This window comes from Mustelus asterias, chromosome 14 (assembly GCF_964213995.1).
Source record: "Mustelus asterias chromosome 14, sMusAst1.hap1.1, whole genome shotgun sequence".
In the NCBI taxonomy this organism is placed as follows: domain Eukaryota; kingdom Metazoa; phylum Chordata; class Chondrichthyes; order Carcharhiniformes; family Triakidae; genus Mustelus; species Mustelus asterias.
In genome coordinates, this window is record NC_135814.1 from 2,803,946 (window position 1) to 2,827,221 (window position 23,276).

At 46.3% G+C, this 23,276-nt stretch overlaps 1 protein-coding gene across 6 annotated transcripts in view; it reads right to left on the reverse strand.

Annotated features, from left to right (window-relative positions):
* The window catches only part of tns1b (tensin 1b), a 668,363-nt gene that overhangs the window by 419,592 nt on the left and 225,495 nt on the right, over positions 1 to 23,276 (reverse strand). Inside the window, exon 1 of one of the 6 annotated variants that reach the window (XM_078227755.1) lies at positions 3,649 to 3,761. The exons of the other annotated variants lie outside the window; for them this stretch is intronic. Within the exon in view, the coding sequence (XP_078083881.1) occupies positions 3,649 to 3,690 (42 nt within the window). The 5' untranslated portion in view covers positions 3,691 to 3,761. Of the gene's footprint in view, positions 1 to 3,648; positions 3,762 to 23,276 lie in introns of those variants that run through there. 6 annotated transcript variants of the gene reach the window in all.

The window sequence follows — 23,276 nt, forward strand, 5'->3', positions numbered from 1 at the left end:
CGTGATCAAGGCCGTTATACCCCTTTCTCCTGTTTCCCTCAAAGCTGCAGCGGGAGATTAAGGAAGACTAGTGGAAATTCATCTTTTAGTGAGATATTAAAGCGAGATCCTGTCTGCCATCACAGGTCGGTGTAAAAGGCAAATTATAGAAAGGAGAGTTCTCTCAGGTGTCCTGGAATTAATACTGACCCTTCAAGCAGCATTGCTGATAAAGATTATCTGGTCACTTCCTTACATATTGTTACTGAGATCTTGCTGTGCGTGCTGTGTTTTAAATGGTCAGTCTAATCTATTTCTATTTTATTCCTATCTACAATATGAGCAGTCAGCATTTGCAGGTCGAAGGTCATATCTCTCATTAAGGGTTTTGTAAAGTACATTCATTTAAGAACATAAGAACATAAGAAATAGGAGCAGGAGTAGGCCATCTAGCCCCTCGAGCCTGCCCCGCCATTCAATAAGATCATGGCTGATCTGACGTGGATCAGTACCACTTACCCGCCTGATCCCCATAACCCTTAATTCCCTTACCGATCAGGAATCCATCCATCCGCGCTTTAAACATATTCAGCGAGGTAGCCTCCACCACCTCAGTGGGCAGAGAATTCCAGAGATTCACCACCCTCTGGGAGAAGAAGTTCCTCCTCAACTCTGTCTTAAACCGACCCCCCTTTATTTTGAGGCTGTGTCCTCTAGTTTTAACTTCCTTACTAAGTGGAAAGAATTTGAATTCAAAAGTCTCAGACAAGGTATTTTGGAATTCTTATAACATCTCCCAGCTCTCAATTCAGTTCTCCCTTAAACCTAAAGTTCTCTCTTTCAGTCCAGGCCTCTGTACAACCGCATACAGCAGATAAATGATTCACAACAGTTTGGTACCCAAAGAGGGCAGCTTAGCATGCTCACGCAGCCCATGAACTAACTATGTGATTACAGCACCCACAGATCTCACACAGTTTACAGAAATTACTACTTCATTGTTGCCTTTGGAAATGTTTTCAGGGGTCAGTGAACATTGAACTGAACTGCACTCCAATTTCCCTTTACATGAAGCTAAATATTTACATTGCCAAACGCCTGCTGTGAGAGCTTGCAGGATTCAGAAACATCCTGGCCAGGTCAGAATGGAAAAAGAAAAATAGAGGAAAAGGTAGAGAGAGAGGGAACAAGAGAGGAAAGCAATTTAGAAGGTAGAGACTGATATAGGCAAAAAGAGAGGATGGATGGATGGATGGATAGAGTAAGAAAAAATATACCGATAGACAAAGAGGAGCTAAGACAGAAAAGGTGAGAGAGTGAGGGAGCAAGTGAGAGAGACAGAAAGGGAAAGAGTGAGACAGGCAAAGAGAGGCAAAAGAGAAAGAGACAGACAGAAAAAGAAAGGATCCGAGAGAGTGGAACAGAGAATCGGAATGAAAGAATTGACATGAGACCAAACAAAAGCAGAGATTCTCACATTGCAATTCGACACATCAATAAATACCGGGGGGGGAGGGGGGCTGTGGGGGGGGGGGGGGGGGCGGGGTGTGTGCGCAGTACGGTGGCACAGTGGTTAGCACTGCTGCCTCGCAGCGCCAGGGACCCGGGTTCGATTCCCGGCTTGGGTCACTGTCTGTGTGGAGTTTGCACGTTCTCCCCGTGTCTGCATGGGTTTCCTTCGGGTGCTCCGGTTTCCTTCCACACTCCAAAAACGTGCGGGTGAGGTGGATTGGCCATGCTAAATTGCCCCTCAGTATCAGGGGACTAGCTAGAGTAAAAAAAAGCATGGGGTTATGGGGATAGGGCCTGGATGGGATTGTGGTCGGTGCAGACCCGATGGCTGAATGGCCTCCTTCTGTACTGTATGATTCTATGATCTATGATCTACATCACTGTTACTGACCCTCGGGGAGGCAGGAAAGGTGAGAAAGCCAGAGAAGGAATGAGGAAAGCTGAATAAAAACATGGCTGAAGAGTGATGTGGTGGAGAGAGGACATTTAAGTTTATTTATTAGTCATAAGTAGGCTTACATTAACACTGCAATGAAGTTACTGTGAAAATCCCCAAGTCGCCACACTCCATCACCTGTTCGGGTATACTGACAGAGAATTTAGCATGGCCAATGCATCTAACCCGCACGTCTCTCGGACTGTGGGAGGAAACAGGAGCACCCGGGGGAAACCCACACAGACACGGGGAGAATGTGCAAACTCCACATAGATAGTGACCCGAGCCAGGAATTGAACCCGGCTCCCTGGTGCTGAGAGGTAGCAGCATTAACTACTGTGCCAATGTGCCACCGTAAGGGAAGAGGAAGAGAGGGTTTTAAAAAAGGAATAGCCAACCAGCTAAAGGCACTGCCACGAATGGTGGTTGAAGAGAGGGAGGCAATGCTTCATTCCCGTCTCAAACCTGCCCTGCTACAGTAAGGACAGGTATATTTAACCCTAACCTCAACATATACAACCTCACTAAATTCTGTAAAAAGTGATTTAAAGAACATATTCCAAATCAGTACAAACCACAAAATACCAGGTTCAATACAATGAATTCTGTATAGTGAATCAGCCATTCTGAGGCATGTTTTGCAAAGAGATTACAGTTACCCTTGATACCTCTAGGGTAGAGAGAGAGGGAGGAAATCAGCCAGGGTTCCAGCTCCTGGTCACTGCCCAGTGATCCCTGGGTTAGAGAGAGAGAGGAAATCAGCCAGGGTTCCTGCTCCTGATCACTGTCCAGTGATCCCTGGGTTAGAGAGAGAGGGAAAATCAGCCAGGGTTCCTGCTCCTGGTCACTGTCCAGTGATCCCTGGGTTAGAGAGAGAGAGAGGGGAAATCAGCCAGGGTTCCTGCTCCTGGTCACTGTCCAGTGATCCCTGGGTTAGAGAGAGAAGGGAAATCAGCCAGGGTTCCTGCTCCTGGTCACTGTCCAGTGATCCCTGGGTTAGAGAGAGAGGGAAAATCAGCCAGGGTTCCTGCTCCTGGTCACTGTCCAGTGATCCCTGGGTTAGAGAGAGAGGGGAAATCAGCCAGGGTTCCTGCTCCTGATCACTGTCCTGTGATCCCTGGGTTAGAGAGAGAAGGGAAATCAGCCAGGGTTCCTGCTCCTGGTCACTGTCCAGTGATCCCTGGGTTAGAGAGAGAGGGGAAATCAGCCAGGGTTCCTGCTCCTGATCACTGGTGAAAAGTCCTCAGGTGCAGACACGCGAGGTTGCTATAAGATTTAGCTTTGATGTTTTCACATATACTTACTAGCAACACTCACTTTGTGCACAGATTCATGAAAAATAGCTCATTGGGTGAGCAATTGGAGAGCAGTTACTGCCTTCCGAGCTAGATTGACAAGAGGCAGTGGTATAAAGAGAAGAAAGAGAGCACAAAGCAAGAAAGTAATAATTGCTGATAATGTCAGTACTGAACAGGTCTTACTGCTGATTAAATATTGCAATGCTGGAAACAGTTCCATACTCCACTTTGCCTCGTTGATAATCCTGAGATCCATTTGAAAATTGCAAATCAATTCAAGGTTCAATCAGAAAGGTGGAACAAGGCCAAATCTGGGAATATCTGATCCATCTCCGAGTTCTTGAAAACTGCTGCTTTAATACGCCAAGGTTTTTGAAAAATTAGATGCAAACAATATAATTTTGCACAGAAAAGATAAATTACCTGACAGCTGACTGGTGCTGTAATGCTCATCTGTGTCTGCATGATCTTACAGGTAGCAGCTGAATGCCAATATTTCTATTTGCTGTGAACACGCACACATACACAGTCTGTCTGAAACTATTAAACTCTGGGTGGTGCAGAGGAAACCTGGCTCCACAGACCCCTCCCGAATGGACTGGCACTCTCAACATGTGTTTCCTTCCGCAATCTGAAGCAAATATGTCCTTCATATGCATTCATTTCGCAATTGGCAAGCACACACACATGCACAAATACATGCACACAAACGCACACCCATGAACATACACAAATACATAAGCATGCACACAAAAACACATATACAAACATGCACTAGTACATGCAGTACACTTGCACATGGCAATACACACAGAATTTGTGTACACACACACAAAATCCAGGTACACAAAACAAATTCTTGGAGGCAAATGCACACAGACTCATACAAGCAAATACTGGCACAGAAACAGATGCACACAACACATACAATGCATAAGTACAAATACAAACATAAAAATACAGACAATTAAATGCATACAAATATTAGGACACAATTACACACATAAATAAACAAGCACAAGTATAGTGTTCCCATGTAGCTACACCATTGGTTTCTACCAAGTAATGTGGAAGACTGCCCAGGTATGCCCTGTCCACAAATCCAACCTGACCAAGTACCACCCTATCAGTCGGCTCTCACTCATCAGCATGCTGATGGAAGGGGCCATCAACAGCGCTATCAGGCAGCACTTACTCAGCAATAACCTGCTCACTGACACTCAGCTTGGATTCCATCAGGGTCACTCAGCTCCTGATCACATTACAGCCTTAGTTCAAACATGGATAAAAAATCTGAAATCAAGAAGTGAGGTGACTGCTCTTGGCATCAAGACAACATTGGACTGAGTGTAACATCAAGGAGCCCTGGCAAAACTGGAGTCAATGGGTATCAGGGGGAAAATTCTCCACTGATTGGACTCATACCCGGCACAAAGGAAGATGGTTGTGGTGATTGGAGGTCAATCACCTCAGCTCCAGGACATCACTGCAGGAGTCCCTCAGGATAGTGTCCTCAACCCAACCATCTTCAGCTGCTTCATCAATGACCTTCCGTCATAAGGTCAGAAATGGGGATGTTCACTGATGACTGCACAATGTTCAGCACCATTCATGACTCCTCAGATACTGATCAGTTCATGTCCAAATGCACCAAAACCTGGACAATATCCAGGCTTGAGCTGACAGATGGCAAGTAACATTTGCAGCATTCAAGTGCCAGGCAATGACCATCTCCAACAAGGCAGGATCTAACCATCACCCCTCTCATTCAATGGCATTACCATCACTTAATCACCAGCAATCAAAATCCCGGGAGATTACCAATGTAGGTTTGAAATCCCCTCCAACTAGGCTTTTATTAAATATAAAACCCCAAAAGTTTCATGGACATAAACACGGAAAATAAACAGGCCAAATATCAACACCCAGAGGCAAGCTATATGTCAGGGGTTAATCTTCAGAGCATGACAATACTGAAACCAAGTCGATACTGTGTAAAGTAACTAGGACATTACCATCTCTCAGACACAAACCAGTGGCCATCAGACAATGCAATTCAAGAAACTGGGAGACCAGCAGAGTTGAAGCCCTCAGACAACAGGCATTGTGCAAATATCGACAACAGTAAAGGAGAAATGGATCTTATCAACTTGGGAACCAGAGACATCACATCTGAATGGGGCCCATTGTTGCGGTCGTGGAAATAACATTGTGATGAATGGGTTTGTCTGGACCAAGGCAGGAACCAGACTAAAGAGATTCAAAAAGTGCTAATCACCAACCATCCACATAGGATGTTGGAGTGTTGTGCGGCAGCATTACACTAGTTTAAAGCTCTTGTATTAAGACATCAAAAGTGTTTTTTGTTAATAAGGAAATTAGTGGTTGAGCCAAAAACCCTGTGTCTGTGTAAGTGTGTCATCTAGTCATAGAGGTTTACAGCATGGAAACAGGCGCTCCAGCCCAACTTGTCCATGCCACCCTTTTTTTTAAACCCCTAAGCTAATCCCAATTGCCCGCATTTGGCCCCATATCCCTCCATACCCATCGTACCCATGTAACTGTCTAAATGCTTTTTAAAGGACAAAATTGTACCCGCCTCTACTACTGCCTCTGGCAGTTTGTTCCAGACACTCACCACCCTCTGCATGAAAAAATTGCCCTCCTGGACACTTTTGTATGTCTCCCCTCTCACCTTAAACCTATGCCCTCTCATTTTAGACTCCCCTATCTTTGGGAAAAGATATTGACTATCTAGACATAGAACATAGAACATTACAGCGCAGTACAGGCCCTTCAGCCCTCGATGTTGCGCCGACCAGTGGTACCAATCTAAAGCCCCTCTAATCTACACTATTCCAATATCATCCATATGTTTATCCAATATCCACTTGAACGCTCTCAACGTTGACGAGTCCACGACTGCTGCAGGCAGGGCATTCCACGCCCTTACTACTCTCTGAGTAAAGAACCTACCTCTAACATCTGTCCTATATCTCTCACCCCTCAATTTAAAGCTATGTCCCCTCGTGCTAGCCAACACCATCCGAGGAAAAAGGCTCTCACTATCCACCCTATCTTATCCTCTGATCATCTTGTATGCCTCTATTAAGTCACCTCTTAATCTTCTTCTCTCTAACGAAAACAACCTCAAGCCCCTCAGCCTTTCCTCATATGATTTTCCCACCATACCAGGCAACATTCTGGTAAATCTCCTCTGCACCCTTTCCAACACTTCCACGTCTTTCCTATAATACGGCGACCAGAACTGTACGCAATACTCCAAATGCGGCCGCACCAGAGTTTTGTACAGTTGCAGCATGACCTCCTGGCTCCGAAACTCAATCCCTCTATCAATAAAAGCTAACACACCGTACGCCTTCTTAACAACCCTATCAACCTGGGTGCCAACTTTCAGGGATCTATGCACGTGGACACCCAGATCCCTCTGTTCATCCACACTACCAAGTATCTTACCATTAGCCCAGTACTCTGTATTCCTGTTACTCCTTCCGAAGTGAATCACCTCACACTTTTCCGCATTAAACTCCATTTGCCACCTCTCAGCCCAGCTCTGCAGCTTATCTATGTCCATCTGTAACCTGCCACTTCCCTCCGCACTGTCTACAACGCCACCGACTTTAGTGTCATCTGCAAATTTACTAATCCATCCTTCCACGCCCTCATCCAAGTCATTAATAAAAATGACAAACAGCAGTGGCCCCAAAACAGATCCTTGCGGTACACCACTAGTAACTGAACTCCAGGATGAATATTTCCCATCAACCACCACCCTTTGTTTTCTTACAGCTAGCCAATTCCTGATCCAAACCACTAAATCACCCTCAATCCCATGTGTCCGTATTTTCTGCAAAAGCTTACCATGGGGAACCTTATCAAACGCTTTGCTGAAATCCATATACACCACATCAACCGCTTTACCCTCATCCACCTCTTTGGCCACCTTCTCAAAGAACTCAATAAGGTTTGTGAGGCACGACCTACCCTTCACAAAACCGTGCTGACTATCCCTAATCAAATTATTCCTTTCTCGGTGATTATAAATCCTATCTCTTATAATCCTTTCCAATACTTTGCCCACAACCGAAGTAAGGCTCACCGGTCTATAATTACCAGGGTTGTCCCTACTCCCCTTCTTGAACAAGGGGACAACATTTGCTATCCTCCAATCTTCTGGCACTGTTCCTGTAGACAATGACGACAGAAAGATCAAAGCCAAAGGCTCTGCAATCTCCTCTCTAGCCTCCCAGAGAATCCTAGGATAAATCCCATCCAGCCCAGGGGACTTATCTATTTTTACCCTTTCCAGAATTGCTAACACCTCCTCCTTATGAACATCAATCCCATCCAGTCCATCAGCCTGCATCTCAGTACTCCCCTCAACAACACTGTCCCTCTCCAGTGTGAATACCGATGAAAAATATTCATTTAGTGCCTCTCCTATCTCTTCAGACTCCACGCACAACTTCCCACTCCTGTCCTTGACTGGCCCTAATCTTACCCTAGTCATTCTTTTACTCCTGACATACCTATAGAAAGCTTTAGGGTTTTCCTTGATCCTACCTGCCAAAGACTTCTCATGTCTCCTCCTGGCTCTTCTAAACTCTTTCTTTAGGTTCTTCCTGGCTAACTTGTAACTCTCAAGCGCCCTAACTGAGCCTTCACGTCTCATCTTAACGTAAGTCTCCTTCTTCCTCTTCACAAGAGGTTCAACCTCTTTAGTAAACCACGGTTCCCTCACACGTCTGCTTCCTCCCTGCCTGACAGGTACATATTTATCAAGGACGCGTAGTAGCTGTTCCTTGAACAAGTTCCACATTACAATTGTGCCCATCTAGCTGATCTAGCTGATCTATGCCCCTCATTATTTTATAGACCTCTATAAGATCACCCCTCAACCTTCTACACTCCAGAGAAAAAAGTCCCAGTCTATCCAGTCCTTATAACTCAAACCATCAAGTCCCGGGAGCATCCTAGTAAATCTTTTCTGCACTTTTTCTAGTTTAATAATATCCTTTCTATAATAGGTTGACCAGAACTGTACACAGTACTCTAAGTGTGGCCTTACCAATGTCTTGTATAACTTCAACAAGACATCCCAACTCCTGTATTCAATGTTCTGGCCGATGAAACCAAGCATGCTGAATGCCTTCTTCACCACTCTGTCCACCTGTGACTCCACTTTCAAGGAGCTATGAACATGTACACCTAGTTCTCTTTGTTCTGTAACTCTCCCCAACGCCCTACCATTAACTGAGTAAGCCCTGCCCTGGTTCAATCTACCAAAATGCATCACCTTGCATTTATCTAAATTAAACTCCATCCACCATTCGTCAGTCCACTGGCCCAATTGATCAAGATCCCATTGCAATTGGAGATAACTTTCTTCACTGGCCACTATGCCACCAATCTTGGTGTTGTTGGAGTAAACTTAAAATTAAAACTTTTTAAGCCATCATTGTGAATGTAAAACTTTTTAAAACAAGGAAAGTTGTGTATGTAACTTTTGCACTCTGTGGTTAACTACAAACGCTCGAGCCCTGACTAGTGACAAGCTGGGGTGAGCTATGTCTCATTTTTAGTGTAAAAGTGCAAAGCAAGCAGGAATAGTCAGACAGCAAAGGACAGGAATAGTCAGGCAGGTGGCCTGAAAAAGGAACTGAACAGTGAGGTATTTTCAACAAAATGTGATTGGGAGTTATTGATAACTAACTATTGTCAAGGGGCCCAATAGGCCAAAGTATGTAACCGCCTACGGCTTGATGCGAAACTGCCGATGTTTGCGATGTTTTAACATCGCGGCACGGTAGCACAGTGGTTAGCACTGCTGCTTCACAGCTCCAGGGACCTGGGTTCGATTCCCGGCTTGGGTCACTGTCTGTGTGGAGTTTGCACATTCTCCTCATGTCTGCGTGGGTTTCCTCCGGGTGCTCCAGTTTCCTCCCACAATCCAAAGATGTGCGGGTTAGGTTGATTAGCCAAGCTAAAATTACCCTTAGTGTCCTGGGATGCGTAGGTTAGAGGGATTAGTGGGTAAATATGTGGGGATGTGGGGGTAGGGCCTGGGTGGGATTGTGGTTGGTGCAGACTCGATGGGCCGAATGGCCTCTTTCTGTGCTGTAGGGATTCTAAGATTCTAAGATTCTTCGAAGAGTATAAATGCGCCTGCCGCCAAGCCAGATTGAGGAACTCTGCCCAGAGATCCTCCCGAAGCTTCGATTTAATAAACTACGAGTTGAATCTCAAGTCTGATCTCCGAGTGGTGACTTTTCCCACAACAGTGTCATCTACAAACTTACCAACTGTGCCTCCTATATTCTCATCCAAATCATTAATATAAACGACAAATAACAGTGGACCCAGCACTGATCCCTGAGGCACACCGCTGGTTACAGGTCTCCAGTTTGAAAAACAACCCTCTACAACCACCCTCTGGCTTCTGTCAAGAAGCCAATTTTGTATCATTTAGATGCCTCACCCTGGATCCTATGAGATTTAACCTTATGCAACAACCTACCATGCGGTACCTTGTCAAAGGCCTTGCTAAAATCCATGTAGACAACATCAACTGCACTGCCCTCATCTACCTTCTTGGTTACCCCTTCAAAAAACTCAATAAAATTTGTGCGACAAGATTTTTCACTCACAAAGCCATGCTGACTGTCCCTATTCAGTCTTTGCGTCTCTCAAAATACCTTTATAAAAAATATCCTGACGCCAGGAACCAACAGTAAGGGTAAACAGGAGAGAGTGCCTCTTACATAATTGACCAGAAACTGAACTGGACCAGCCATATAAATCAAAAACATAAAATACTGGAAAATCTCAGCAGGTCTGACAGCATCTATGGAGAGAGAATAGAGCCAACGTTTCAAGTCTGAATGACCTTTGTCAGAGCTAAGAACAAAGAGAATCAGCAGAGATTTATACTCTGAGGGTGGGTGGGGGGGAGGGTTCGCTGTAATTGGACAAAGGGAATGTAAATGGGGATGAAGAAGGCTGAGAAAGGTACTAAATGTGTCCATGAAGTGATCAGAATGTGTGAATGGCAGAACAGAGGTACAGATGGTTAAGGCTGTTGCCTGGGGGGGGGGCGGCAGGGGGAGGGGATGGAGTCCTTACAGGATGTGGAGTGTGAAGAGCTATATCTTGACTATAGCTCTTCACACTCCACATCCTGTAAGGACTCCATCCCACTCTCTCAGTTCCTTCGCCTGTGTTGCATCTGTTCTGATGATGCCACTTTCCAAAATAGCGCTGCCGATATGTCTTCCTTCTTCCTCAATCGTGGTTTTCCACCCACTGTGGTTGACAGGAATCTCAACCGTGTCCGACCCACCCCCCGGGCCACTGCTCTCACCCCCTCCCCTTCCTCCCAGAACCAGGATAGGGTCCCCCTTGACCTTACTTTTCACCCCACTAGCCTTTGCATTCAAAGGATCATCCACTGCCGTTTCCGCCAACCTCAGCATGGTGCCACTCAACACATCTTCCCCTCACTCCACCTGTCAGCATTCCACAGGGATCGTTCTCTCCGGGACACCCTGGTCCACTCCTCCATCACACCCAACACCTCACCCCCTGCCCACAGCACCTTCCCATGCAATTGTAGAAGGTGCAACACCTGCCCCTTTACCTCCTCCCTGCTCACTGTCCCAGGGCCCAAACGCTCCTTTCAGGTGAAGCAGCGCATCACATGCACCTCCTTCAACCTGGTCTATTGCATTCGCTGCTCCCAATGCGGTCTACTCTACATTGGAAAGACCAAACGCAGACTGGGTGACCGCTTTGCTGAACACCTTCGGTCCGTCCGCAAGCAGGACCCAGACCTTCCTGTCGCTTGCCACTTCACCACAGCACCCTGCTCTCCTGTCCACATGTCTGTCCTTGGCCTTTTGCAATGTTCCAGCGAACCCCAACGCAAACTGGAGGAACAGCAGCTCATCTTCCAATTGGGCACTTTGCAGCCTTCTGGACTGAACATTGAGTTCAACAACATCAGAGCATGAACTCTCCCCTCCACCTTCACCCCATTTCCATTTATTTTCTCTCATTTTGTTTATTTTCATCTCATTCATCCATTTTTATCATCCTTCTTTCTCACTTCAATTTTTCCACTTTTCCGTTCTCGATTGCCATCCGCCCACTCCCCCACCCCCTCCACTCCCAACTAGGGCAAGTGCCTTAACCATCTGTATCTCAGTTCCAACCCCCGCCAGCAAGCTGAGCCCTTCCCCACTCCGCTGGCCAGCTGCAATCGCTGTCCACCCTCCCTCTGTCACCAATCCCGAGTGCAGAGTGGCAGCGGGACTCCCCACCCCCATTGATCGCCTCCAGGGGCCCCGCCCCAATAGGCCCTACCTATTCTCTGGCCCTTCTCCCTTCACACTGCCTGATGCCCGGTGAGCAGTGCCAAGGTGCCCCTGGACATTGCCACTTTGTCCCTTGGGCAGTGCCAGGGGGCCAGGATGGCATTGCCAGGCTGGCAATGCCCAGGGGCACCCTTCTTACCACTGACCTCCTGGGGGGCCTCCATGGCCTCCCTTCACTGGGTCGGGCTGCCAGCTCCCCATTAGTGGGGAGCTGTTGTGACACCAGCGAGTTCACAAGTAATTATTGTGATTGGATTTTTGCTGTTAATATTCAGATTGAACCATGTTCATTTGGGCTTGTTTCTGCTGAATTGAAAAAAAACTCCAGCTCTGTTATTGATGTGAAACACTCCAGGCAAGGTGGGAGGGGCTATTGGGCTTGGAGACTTCAGTCGCGGGCCCACTTAATAGGATTTAAATGCTAATTTAAATAATTTATTCAGCTCTGCACCAATTTCTGGCACTGAGCCGACGACGCTGGAAATCCGCTTATGTCTCCTGACCCGCTGCACTGCTCCCCTGGTCTCCGACAATCCAGAGACTAAAAGATCTTGACCAATGATCAAAGCCAAAGGCTCAGCAATCTCCTCTCTAGCCTCCCAGAGAATCCTAGGATAAATCCCATCCGGCCCAGGGGACTTATCTATTTTTGCCCTTTCCAGAATAGCTAACACCTCCTCCTTATGAACCTCAATCCCATCCAGTCCAACAGCCTGCATCTCAATACTCCCCTTAACAACACTGTCCCTCGCCAGTGTGAATACTGATGAAAAATATTCATTTAGTGCCTCTCCTATCTCTTCAGACTCCACGCACAACTTCCCACGACTGTCCTTGACTGGCCCTAATCTTACCCCAGTCATTCTTTTACTCCTGACATACCCATAGAAAGCTTTAGGGTTTTCCTTGATCCTACCTGCCAAAGACTTCTCATGTCTCCTCCTGGCTCTTCTTAACCCTTTCTTTAGGTTCTTCCTGGCTAACTTGTAACTCTCAAGTGCCCTAACTGAGCCTTCACGTCTCATCTTAACATAAGTCTCCTTCTTCCTCTTCACAAGAGGTTCAACCTCTTTAGTAAACCACGGTTCTCTCACACGACTGCTTCCTCCCTGCCTGACAGGTACATATTTATCAAGGACGCGTAGTAGCTGTTCCTTGAACAAATTCCACATTACAATTGTGCCCATCCCCTGCAGTTTCCTTCCCCAACCTGTGCCATCTAAATCTCACCTAATCGCATCATAATTTCCTTTCCCCAGCTATAACTCTTGCCCTTTGGTATATACCTATCCTTTTCCATTGCTAAGGTAAACGTAATCGAATTGTGGTCACTATCACCAAAGTGCTCACCTACCTCCAAATCTAACACCTGGCCTGGTTCATTACCCAGTACCAAATCCAATGTGGCCAATATCAGCTGGGGTCATAACAAAATTTCTATACATCCATCATAGAAACATAGAAACTAGAAGCAGGAGGAGGCCATTCAGCCCTTCAAGCCTGCTCCGCCATTCATCGTGATTTTGGTTGATCATCAAATTCAATATCCTGATCCCTCTTCATCACCCCCCATATCCCTTGATCCCTTTAGCCCCAAGAGCGAAATCTAATTTCTTCTTGAAATCAGACAACGTTTTGGCCTCAGCTACATTCTGTGGGAGTGAATTTCACACATTCACTGCCCTCCGGGTGAAGAAATTTCTCCTCACCTCAGTTCTAAAAGGTTTACCCCTTATCCTCAAACTACGACCCCTAGTTCTGGACTTTCCCACCATTGAGAACATTCTTTCTGAATCTACCCTGTCTAATCCTGTTAGAATTTTATAAGTTTCTATCAGATCCCCTCTCACTCTTCTAAACTCCAGTGAATATAACCCAAACCTACTTAGTGTCTCCTCATATGACAGACCTGCCATCCAAGGAATCAGCTGGTAAATCTTTGCTGTGCTCCCTCTATAGCAAGGACATCCTTCCTCAGATAAGGACACCAAAGCTGCACACATACTCCTGGTGTGGCCTCACTAACGCCCTATACAATTGTAGCAAAACACCACTATTCCTATACTCAAATCCTCTCGCTATGAAGGCCAACAGACCATTTACCTTCTTTACTGCCTGCTGTACCTGCACACTTACTTTCAGCGATTAATGCACGAGGACTCCAAGGTCTCGCTGAGTATCCACCTCTCTCAATTTACACCCATTCAAGTAATAATCTGTCTTCCTCTTATTGCTACCAAAGTGGATAACCTCACATTTATCCACATTATGCTGCATCTGCCATGCAAATGCCCACTCACTCAGCCTGTCTAAATCATGCTGAAGCATCTCTGCATCCTCCTCACAGCTCACCCTCCCACCCAACTTTGCATCATCTGCAAATTTGGAGATAATACATTCAGTCCCCTCTTCCAAATCATTAGTATATAATGTGAACAGTTGGAGTCCTAGCACAGATCCCTGAGGAACTCTACAAGTCACTGACTGTCAATCAGAAAAAGACCCATTTATGCCAATGTCTGTATGTAACAATGTGTTTGAGTGTCTGTGTATCCCCTGTACATGCGTGTATGTGTGTCTGCCTTTCTATCTATGTGTATACCTATCTGGTGTGTATCTGTGTGTGTCCGTCTGTGTGTAAATGTAAGGTGTTTGCGCATATGTGTGTGTGTGCATCTGTCTATCTACACGTATATCTCTCTGTATCCATACCTATCTGTGCGTATTTAAGTTTCAAAGTTTATTTATTAGTCACAAGTAAGACTTACATTAACACTGCAATGAAGTTACTGTGAAATTCCCCTAGTCGCCACACTCTGGCATCTGTTCGGGTCAATGCACCTAACCAGCAAGTCTTTCAGAATGTGGGAGGAAACCGGAGCAAAAGAACAAAGAGAACAAAGAACAGTACAGCACAGGAAACAGGCCCTTCGGCCCTCCAAGCCTGTGCCGCTCCTTAGTCCAACTAGACCAATCGTTTGTATCCCTCCATTCCCAGGCTGCTCATGTGACTATCCAGGTAAGTCTTAAACGATGTCAGCGTGCCTGCCTCCACCACCCTACTTGGCAGCGCATTCCAGGCCCCCACCACCCTCTGTGTAAAAAACATCCCTCTGATATCTGAGTTATACTTCGCCCCTCTCAGCTTGAGCCCGTGACCCCTCGTGATCGTCACCTCCGACCTGGGAAAAAGCTTCCCACTGTTCACCCTATCTATACCCTTCATAATCTTGTACGCCTCTATTAGATCTCCCCTCATTCTCCGTCTTTCCGAGGAGAACAACCCCAGTCTACCCAATCTCTCCTCATAGCTAAGACCCTCCATACCAGGCAACATCCTGGCCAGCCAGCACCCGGAGGAAATCCACGCAGACACGGGGAGAACGTGCAAACTCCGCACAGACAGTAACCCAAGCTGGGAATTGAACCCGGATCCCTGGCGCTGTGAAGCAGCAGTGCTACCCACTGTGCCACCCCGTGTATTTGTGTGTATGTTTATCATGTATCTGTGTGTATGTCTATCTGTGTGCATCTGTGTGGGTGTGTGCGTGTATCTATCTGTCTGAATATCTGTGTGTAGGTTTCTTTTTGATTTACCGGACGTGGGGATCACTGGCTAAGCCAACATTTATTGCCCATTCGTAATTGCCCTTGAGAAGGTTTTGGTGAGCAGACTTTTTGAATCAGTGTGTATATCTCTGCATGTGAATATCTGTTAAAGTCCATGTGTGTGTTTGTGTATCTGTCTGCATTTGATATCTGCCTGTGTGTGTGTGTGTCTGTGTGTGTGTGTCTGTGTGTGTGTGTCTGTGTGTGTGTCTGTGTGTGAGTTCCATTCAGTTCCTAGGTCAGAAGTCTCACTAATAGATTGAACTACAGCATGAGGCTGCTCCATCTCTGCCTCATAATATTCCCACCCTGAATGCTAATTGTCCACTTCAAAGACCCGGCTCAGGCTCCAATAAGGATAAAACATGGTTTGGCTCCTCAACTCTACTTGGAGAGCTGCCTGTTGGAAAAATCTGCTTCACTCCCGCTTCCAGGGGATTGTTTCCAATGTTCCAGACTGCATGGGATCAGGGAGCTCATCTTAAAGGGACATTGCTCCGTTCACAAATGGATAATGAAATGGGCATGTTCTTTCCGTAGAATACCGTACAATTTGCTACAGTACAGAAAAAGACCATCTAGCCCATCGAGTCTTCACTGACTCTCTGAAAGAGCATTCCACCCAAACTCTCACCACCACCCTATTCCCAGAACCCTGCACATTTACCATGGCCTATCCACCTAACCTACACACCTTTGGATACTAAGGAGCAACTTAGCATGTCCAATCCACATAACCTGCACATCTTGGGAGTGTGGGAGGAAAGGAACACCTGGAGGAAACCCATGCAGACACGGAGGAACGTGAGGCTGGAATTGAACACAGGTCCCTGGAACTCTGAGGCAGCAGCGCTAACCACTGTGCCACCATGGTCTTCACTTTGCAGAGAGACATGATATCTTGCTGCGATTTGATTTGATGAGTACTGAATCATTCTTCATGTAAGAGCTTTGTTACTGTTGATGCACGATTCACTTATAATAATAATCACAGCTGAGACAATTATCGAGCAACCCCTTGCAACATTGATCTCAAAATCTCCAATCTGATTTACAAATTACATCAGCCACAGTTTTAACATCCAATAGAAATCTCTTGAGTTCCCCTCTCTTTCTTCACAGCTCCTTCTCATCTCACACCATCTCCCAAAATAAAATTGCCAATGTCATTTCCAAAAGTGTCCATTGACGGATGTCACATGGTTCCTGTTCACTCACATTCATGTGAGTCCATTCTGCATGCCCCACCCAATATAGGCCCCTGTGACACCACACCCATCTGGTGAGCACTCACACTTTGCCACACCCATGTGACTCATTTCCCCATGTGCTTTTTCCAGATGCTGGCACCAAGATGCAGTTGCTAATCAAATTCCCCTTCCATCCTGGAGAGAATAACAACACACATTCCATATCTACATTCTGTTGGAAAGTGGAACTATTCCTCTGAGACTGACTTTATATTCCTGGCCAGAACATTGCTTCCTACAAAAAACAAACAACCCTCAAAAATACGGACTTGGGAACGCGATGGTAATGGCAGGAAGTGCCAGTACCATGTGAAAAAACAAGCCTGCCAACTGGGAATAAGTAGCCAGGCTCAGCATTGTAATTAATGCTGGCACTGACACTTTAATTGGGGTTATAAATCCACTGAAGCTCGGCAGACACTGATCTCAGTCCTGACGTTACCAAACTCACTTAGTAAAGTTTGAAAGCAGTCAGAGGCACTCAGCAAATAATTCCCCACCTCCCACACCCCCATGTACCTCTCCCCTGTCATCGAATCGACCCATCCATTCCCCCTCCTACATCCCCATGTACTCTCTCCCCCTCCCACACCCCAATGTACACGCTTCCCTATCACTGACTCTATCCACCCATTCCCCCTCCCACACCCCCATGTACACCCTCCCCCTATCACTGACTCTATCCACCCATTCCCCCTCCCACAGCCCCATGTACACCCTCCCCCTATCACTGACTCTATCCACCCATTCCCCCTCCCACAGCCCCATGTACACCCTCCCCCTATCACTGACTCTATCCACCCATTCCCCCTCCCACACCCCCATGTACACCCTCCCCCTATCACTGACTCTATCCACCCATTCCCCCTCCCACAGCCCCATGTACACCCTCCCCCTATCACTGACTCTATCCACCCATTCCCCCTCCCACACCCCCATGTACACCCTCCCCCTATCACTGACTCTATCCACCCATTCCCCCTCCCACAGCCCCATGTACACCCTCCCCCTATCACTGACTCTATCCACCCATTCCCCCTCCCACAGCCCCATGTACACCCTCCCCCTATCACTGACTCTATCCACCCATTCCCCCTCCCACACCCCCATGTACACCCTCCCCCTATCACTGACTCTATCCACCCATTCCCCCTCCCACACCCCCATGTACACCCTCCCCCTATCACTGACTCTATCCACCCATTCCCCCTCCCACAGCCCCATGTACACCCTCCCCCTATCACTGACTCTATCCACCCATTCCCCCTCCCACAGCCCCATGTACACCCTCCCCCTATCACTGACTCTATCCACCCATTCCCCCTCCCACAGCCCCATGTACACTCTCCCCCTATCACTGACTCTATCCACCCATTCCCCCTCCCACACCCCCATGTACACCCTCCCCCTATCACTGACTCTATCCACCCATTCCCCCTCCCACACCCCCATGTACACCCTCCCCCTATCACTGACTCTACTCACGGATTTAATCCCCTCCCACAGCCCCACGTACATCCTCCCATATAGGAACATAGGAACAAAGGATTTTGGAACAGAGTAGGGCTTATGGCCTTTCGAATCTGCTGATAGATCATGGCTGAGTAGGATGTGGGGTCAACTCCACTTTCCTGTCTGCCCCTCCATCATCCTTGACCTTGTGTATTTGAAATCTATCAAATTTGGTCTTGAATAATCTCAATAACCAGCCTCTACTGCTCTCTGAGAAGTAGACTTCCATAGACTAAGGACCCTCTGAGAGAAAATAATTCTTTCATCTCCATCTGATAAGGAAGACCACTTATTCTACTCAGCCGTTTAATCTCTTCCCAAAGACCATATGCTGTACAGTACCAGGTGGGACTGAATTATTCTCATTTGCCTGGTAAATAGCTGAGGTATGTGGGTTCAGTCTGCTCTCCTGTACCAGACCGGTGGTGGAGTCAGATTAAAAAGAAACTTTGAAAAGAAAATTGGATAAATATTTGAAATGGAAAATTCTGCAATTCTTTGGAGAAAGATCGTGGGGACTGGGACTAATTGAATAGCTCTTTCAAAGGACCGAAATAGGCCTGATGGGCCAAATGGTCTCCTTTTATGCTATAAGGTTTTATTATTGTACAATTTGAGCAATGCTGAAAAAAGAGACATTCTGTCAAAGCTTTTTATCCTGCACTCATCAGGACAGATGCAAGAATGCCAAATTTCAAAAGAAACAACAATTTATACTGCATGATAAAGGGGTGCTGATTGGTTGACAAGTGGACTCTGATTGGGTAAGGTGTTGTAATGGTGAATACGCCAGGGAATAGTTATTCCAAAAAGGTTTCCTTTAAATTTAGAAATAATTGAAATATGATATTCTTTTGTGTGTGCTAAAAGTGCAAGATGAACAGTTTTGACAGTCTGGGCAGGGTTTGCCTTGCTCGTCCCGAAACTGCAAAATCCCACCTGTGGTCAACGGGCATTCCCACGGTCCACCCCTCACCCACTCCAATTCCCGTGGCAGGCGGGGCGGTAAAATTCCGGCCTATGCCTCTTTCTTCTATTTTTTCTATTATGGAAAGGATTTTATTAAACTAGAAAGAGTGCAGAAAAGATTTACTCGGATGCTACCGGGACTTGATGGTTTGAGTTATAAGGAGAGGCTGGATAGACTGGAACTTTTTTCCCTGGAGCGTAAGGGTGATCGTATAGAGGCCCATAAAATAATGAGGGGCGTAGATCAGCTAGATAGTCAATATCTTTTCCCAAAGATAAGGGAGTCTAAAACTAGGGGGCATAGGTTTAAGGTGAGAGGGGAGAGATACAAAAGTGTCCAGAGGGGCAGTATTTTCACACAGAGGGTAGTGAGTGTCTGGAACAAGCTGCCAGAGGTAGTAGTTGTGGCGGGTACAATTTTATCTTTTAAAAAGCATTTAGACAGTTACATGGGTACGATGGGTATAGAGGGATATGGGCCAAACAGGGGCAATTGGGACTAGCTTAATGGTAAAAACTGGGCAGCGTGGACAAGTTGGGCTGAAGGGCCTGTTTCCATGCTGTAAATCTTTATGACTCTGTGACTCTTCACTGATATTCAAGTTCTGTGCTACCAAGCAACAATTCTATAATTCTAAGTTACATAGAGAGTACAGTAAGTAACCCAAAACACGCAAAAACAAGTCATAAATTAGTGACAAACAGGGATTAGTGAGTGAAAAACATATGCTAACTACTGTAGCTACAAACATCTGCTATCAATGTGGATATTGGGCCCTTTAAATTATCATCCACTCTCTGCCTGGCACCATACAGTATCAAAGTTATAGAGAAACTATATAATCATGTAAACATAAGAACAGAAGAACTAGGAGCCGGAGTAAGCCATCTGGCCCCTCGAGCCTGCTCCACCATTCAAAGAACAAAGAACAAAGAACAATACAGCACAGGAACAGGCCCTTCGGCCCTCCAAGCCTGCACCGATCATGTGTCCTTACTAGACCATCCGTTTGTATCCCTCTATTCCCAGTCTGTTCATGTGGCTATCTAGATAAGTCTTAAATGATCCTAGCGTGTCTGCCTCAACCACCTTGCTTGGTAGTGCATTCCAGGCCCCCACCACCCTCTGTGTAAAATACATCCCCCCCATATCTGTATTGAACCTTGCCCCCCTTACCTTGAACTTGTGACCCCTTGTGTTTGTCATTTCTGACCTGGGAAAAAGCTTCCAACTGTTCACCCTATCTACGCCCTTCATAATTTTATAAACTTCTATTAGGTCACCCCTCAATAAGATCAATAAGATTCGATAAGGTTCAATAAGATTCAATAAGATCATGGCTGATGGTAGGCCAGAAGTTTGGACAAAATATAAAGAAAAGCAAAGAATGGCAAAAAGGATTAAGGAGGAAAAAATTAGAGTATGAGAGAAAGATGGCTAGAAATATAAAGACAGAGAGTAAAGAGTTTTTATAGATACTTAAATAAGAAAGGAGTTGACATAGTGAGCACTGATCCGACAGAAAGTAAGTCTTTCTATATTGAAACCCTTTGAAAAGAGGGAAGCAGCGTAATATTGAGAAGGATACTTAAGGTGTAGCAGATTATCCTGTGCAAGTTTTTGATGCAAGAGCCATTCCACATTTATTGAAAACGCAAAGTAGGAAGATAGCAGTAGAATTGAACAGGTATTTTACATCAGTCTTCACGACAGAGGATACAAGTAACATCCCAGAGATAGCTGTAAATCAGAAAATGGAAGGGGGAGGAACTCTGAAATATCACAATCACCAGGGAAGTGGTACTGAGCAAATTGTTGGATCTATGGGCTGACAAATCCCTGGGTCCAGGTGGACTTCACCCCAAAGGTCTTGAAAGTGGTTGGTGAGATTGTTGATGCATTGGTTTCAATTTTCCAAAATTTTCGAGATTCGGGGAAGGTTGGAAAATAGCAAATGGAACTCTTTTATTCAAGGAGGGAGAGAGACAGAAAGCAGCAAACTACAGGCTAGTGGCCTAATCCTGATGCATATGTCTGTAAGTATACTATTCTGGGCACCCAGTTTAAATGATCAAGAAGCAATACTGATATGAGGATGATGTGAACTGGTGCCACAATATGATTGGCACCTCATTATCACGGGCTGTTTTACCTGAGCCCAGTAATTACAACAGGAAATAAGAGCAAAATAGATGGAGGTTTGTCACAAAGAACCCCCATCCATTTCTCTGACTGAACGCAACTGATTTATAGCTGGAACTGGACACAACAGTCACAGCTTTAGGCTGCAGATTTTTGGGGAGAGACAGGCTTTGATGTTTCAGTGAGGGTCCCAGAGTGATGAGTTTGGTGGGAACGTAATCATGGGAAAATTAGCGCTCGCAGGGATTGGCTTTGTTGCAAGGATTAGGATAATCGGATAAATCCATTCCCGAAACTGGATTCTATTGGGCAGAATCAGGAGTTTAAGGCTGGCTTTGCTGTGGATGAATATTCCTTAAGAACCTTAATTTCCTCAATGACTACTTAACAATTAGTAACTAAAGACAAATGTTGAATGAATGTCTGACTAGTGACTAAGGCTCCTCACATGACGTTTTTAAATTTAAATTAAACATTTTGGGCAGTCTGGTTTCTACTTTCCACATTTGCATCAAACCCACATGACCAGGTTCAATCTGGAAGAATGTTCTTCAAAAATCCAAGAAAAAAATGCTGGCCAAAGTGGAACGGCACTGACTGAGATTCCCAAGGATAGAGAGGCGAGAGTAAAACTTTCACCAAACAGTTAATTATTAATGCGGAATGGCTCTTGTATCAAAAACTTGCACAGGATATTCTGCTACACCCTAAGTATTCTTCTCAATATAACGCTGCTTCCCTCTTTTCAAGGAAGGAAGGAACTTACATCAATATTGTGCCTTTTATGACCTCAGGACATCCCAAATCACTTTGCAGCCAGTGAAGTATATTTTTGCAATGTAATCACTGGAATCTGTAGCAAACATGGTGGTGAATTTGAGTACAGCAACCATCACAAACAGCCAATGAGCTGATATTCTGTGACTGTGATTTTGGTTGAGGGATAAAGATTGGCCAGGACACCAGCAAGAACACTTCTGCTCTTCTTCTTCAAGTGGTGGCTGTGGGACTGAAGAGATGAGATGGGGCCTCTTATTTAAAGTCTGACACAGCATCGCGATTGTGCAGCACTCCCTCAGTTCTGACCCTCTGACAGTGCAGCACTCCCTCAGTTCTGACCCTCTGACAATGCGGCACTCCCTCAGTAATGACCCTCTGACAGTGCGGCACTCCCTCAGTACTGATCCTCTGACAGTGCGGTACTCCCTCAGTAATGACCCTCTGACAGTGCGGCACTCCCTCAGTACTGATCCTCTGACAGTGCAGCACTCCCTCAGTAATGACCCTCTGACAGTGCGGCACTCCCTCAGTACTGACCCTCTGACAATGCAGCACTCCCTGAGTACTGACTATCTGACAGTGCAGCACTCTCTGAGTACTGACCATCTGACAGTGCAGCACTCTCTCAGTATGACCCTCTGACAATGCAGCACTCCCTCAGTACTGACCCTCTGACAATGCAGCACTCCCTCAGTACTGACCATCTGACAGTGCAGCACTCTCTCAGTACTGACCCTCTGACAATGCAGCACTCCCTCAGTACTGACCATCTGACAGTGCAGCACTCTCTCAGTACTGACCTTCTGACAGTGCGGCACTCCCTCAGTACTGACCCTCTGACAGTGCGGCACTCCCTCAGCACTGACCCTCTGACAGTGCGGCACTCCTTCAGTACTGACCCTCTGACAGTGCGGCACTCCCTCACCACTAACCTCTGACAGTGTGGCACTCCCTCTGTACTGACCCTCTGACAGTGCGGCACTCCCTCAGCACTTACAGTCTGACAGTGCGGCACTCCCTCAGTACTGACCCTCTGACAGTGCCGCACTCCCTCAGTACTGACCCTCTGACAGTGCAGCACTCCCTCAGTAATGACCCTCTGACAGTGCGGCACTCCCTCAGTACTGACCCTCTGACAGTGCGGCACTCCCTCAGTACTGACCCTCTGACAATGCAGCACTCCCTCAGTACTGACTATCTGACAGTGCAGCACTCTCTGAGTACTGACCATCTGACAGTGCAGCACTCTCTCAGTATGACCCTCTGACAATGCAGCACTCCCTCAGTACTGACCCTCTGACAATGCAGCACTCCCTCAGTACTGACCATCTGACAGTGCAGCACTCTCTCAGTACTGACCCTCTGACAATGCAGCACTCCCTCAGTACTGACCAT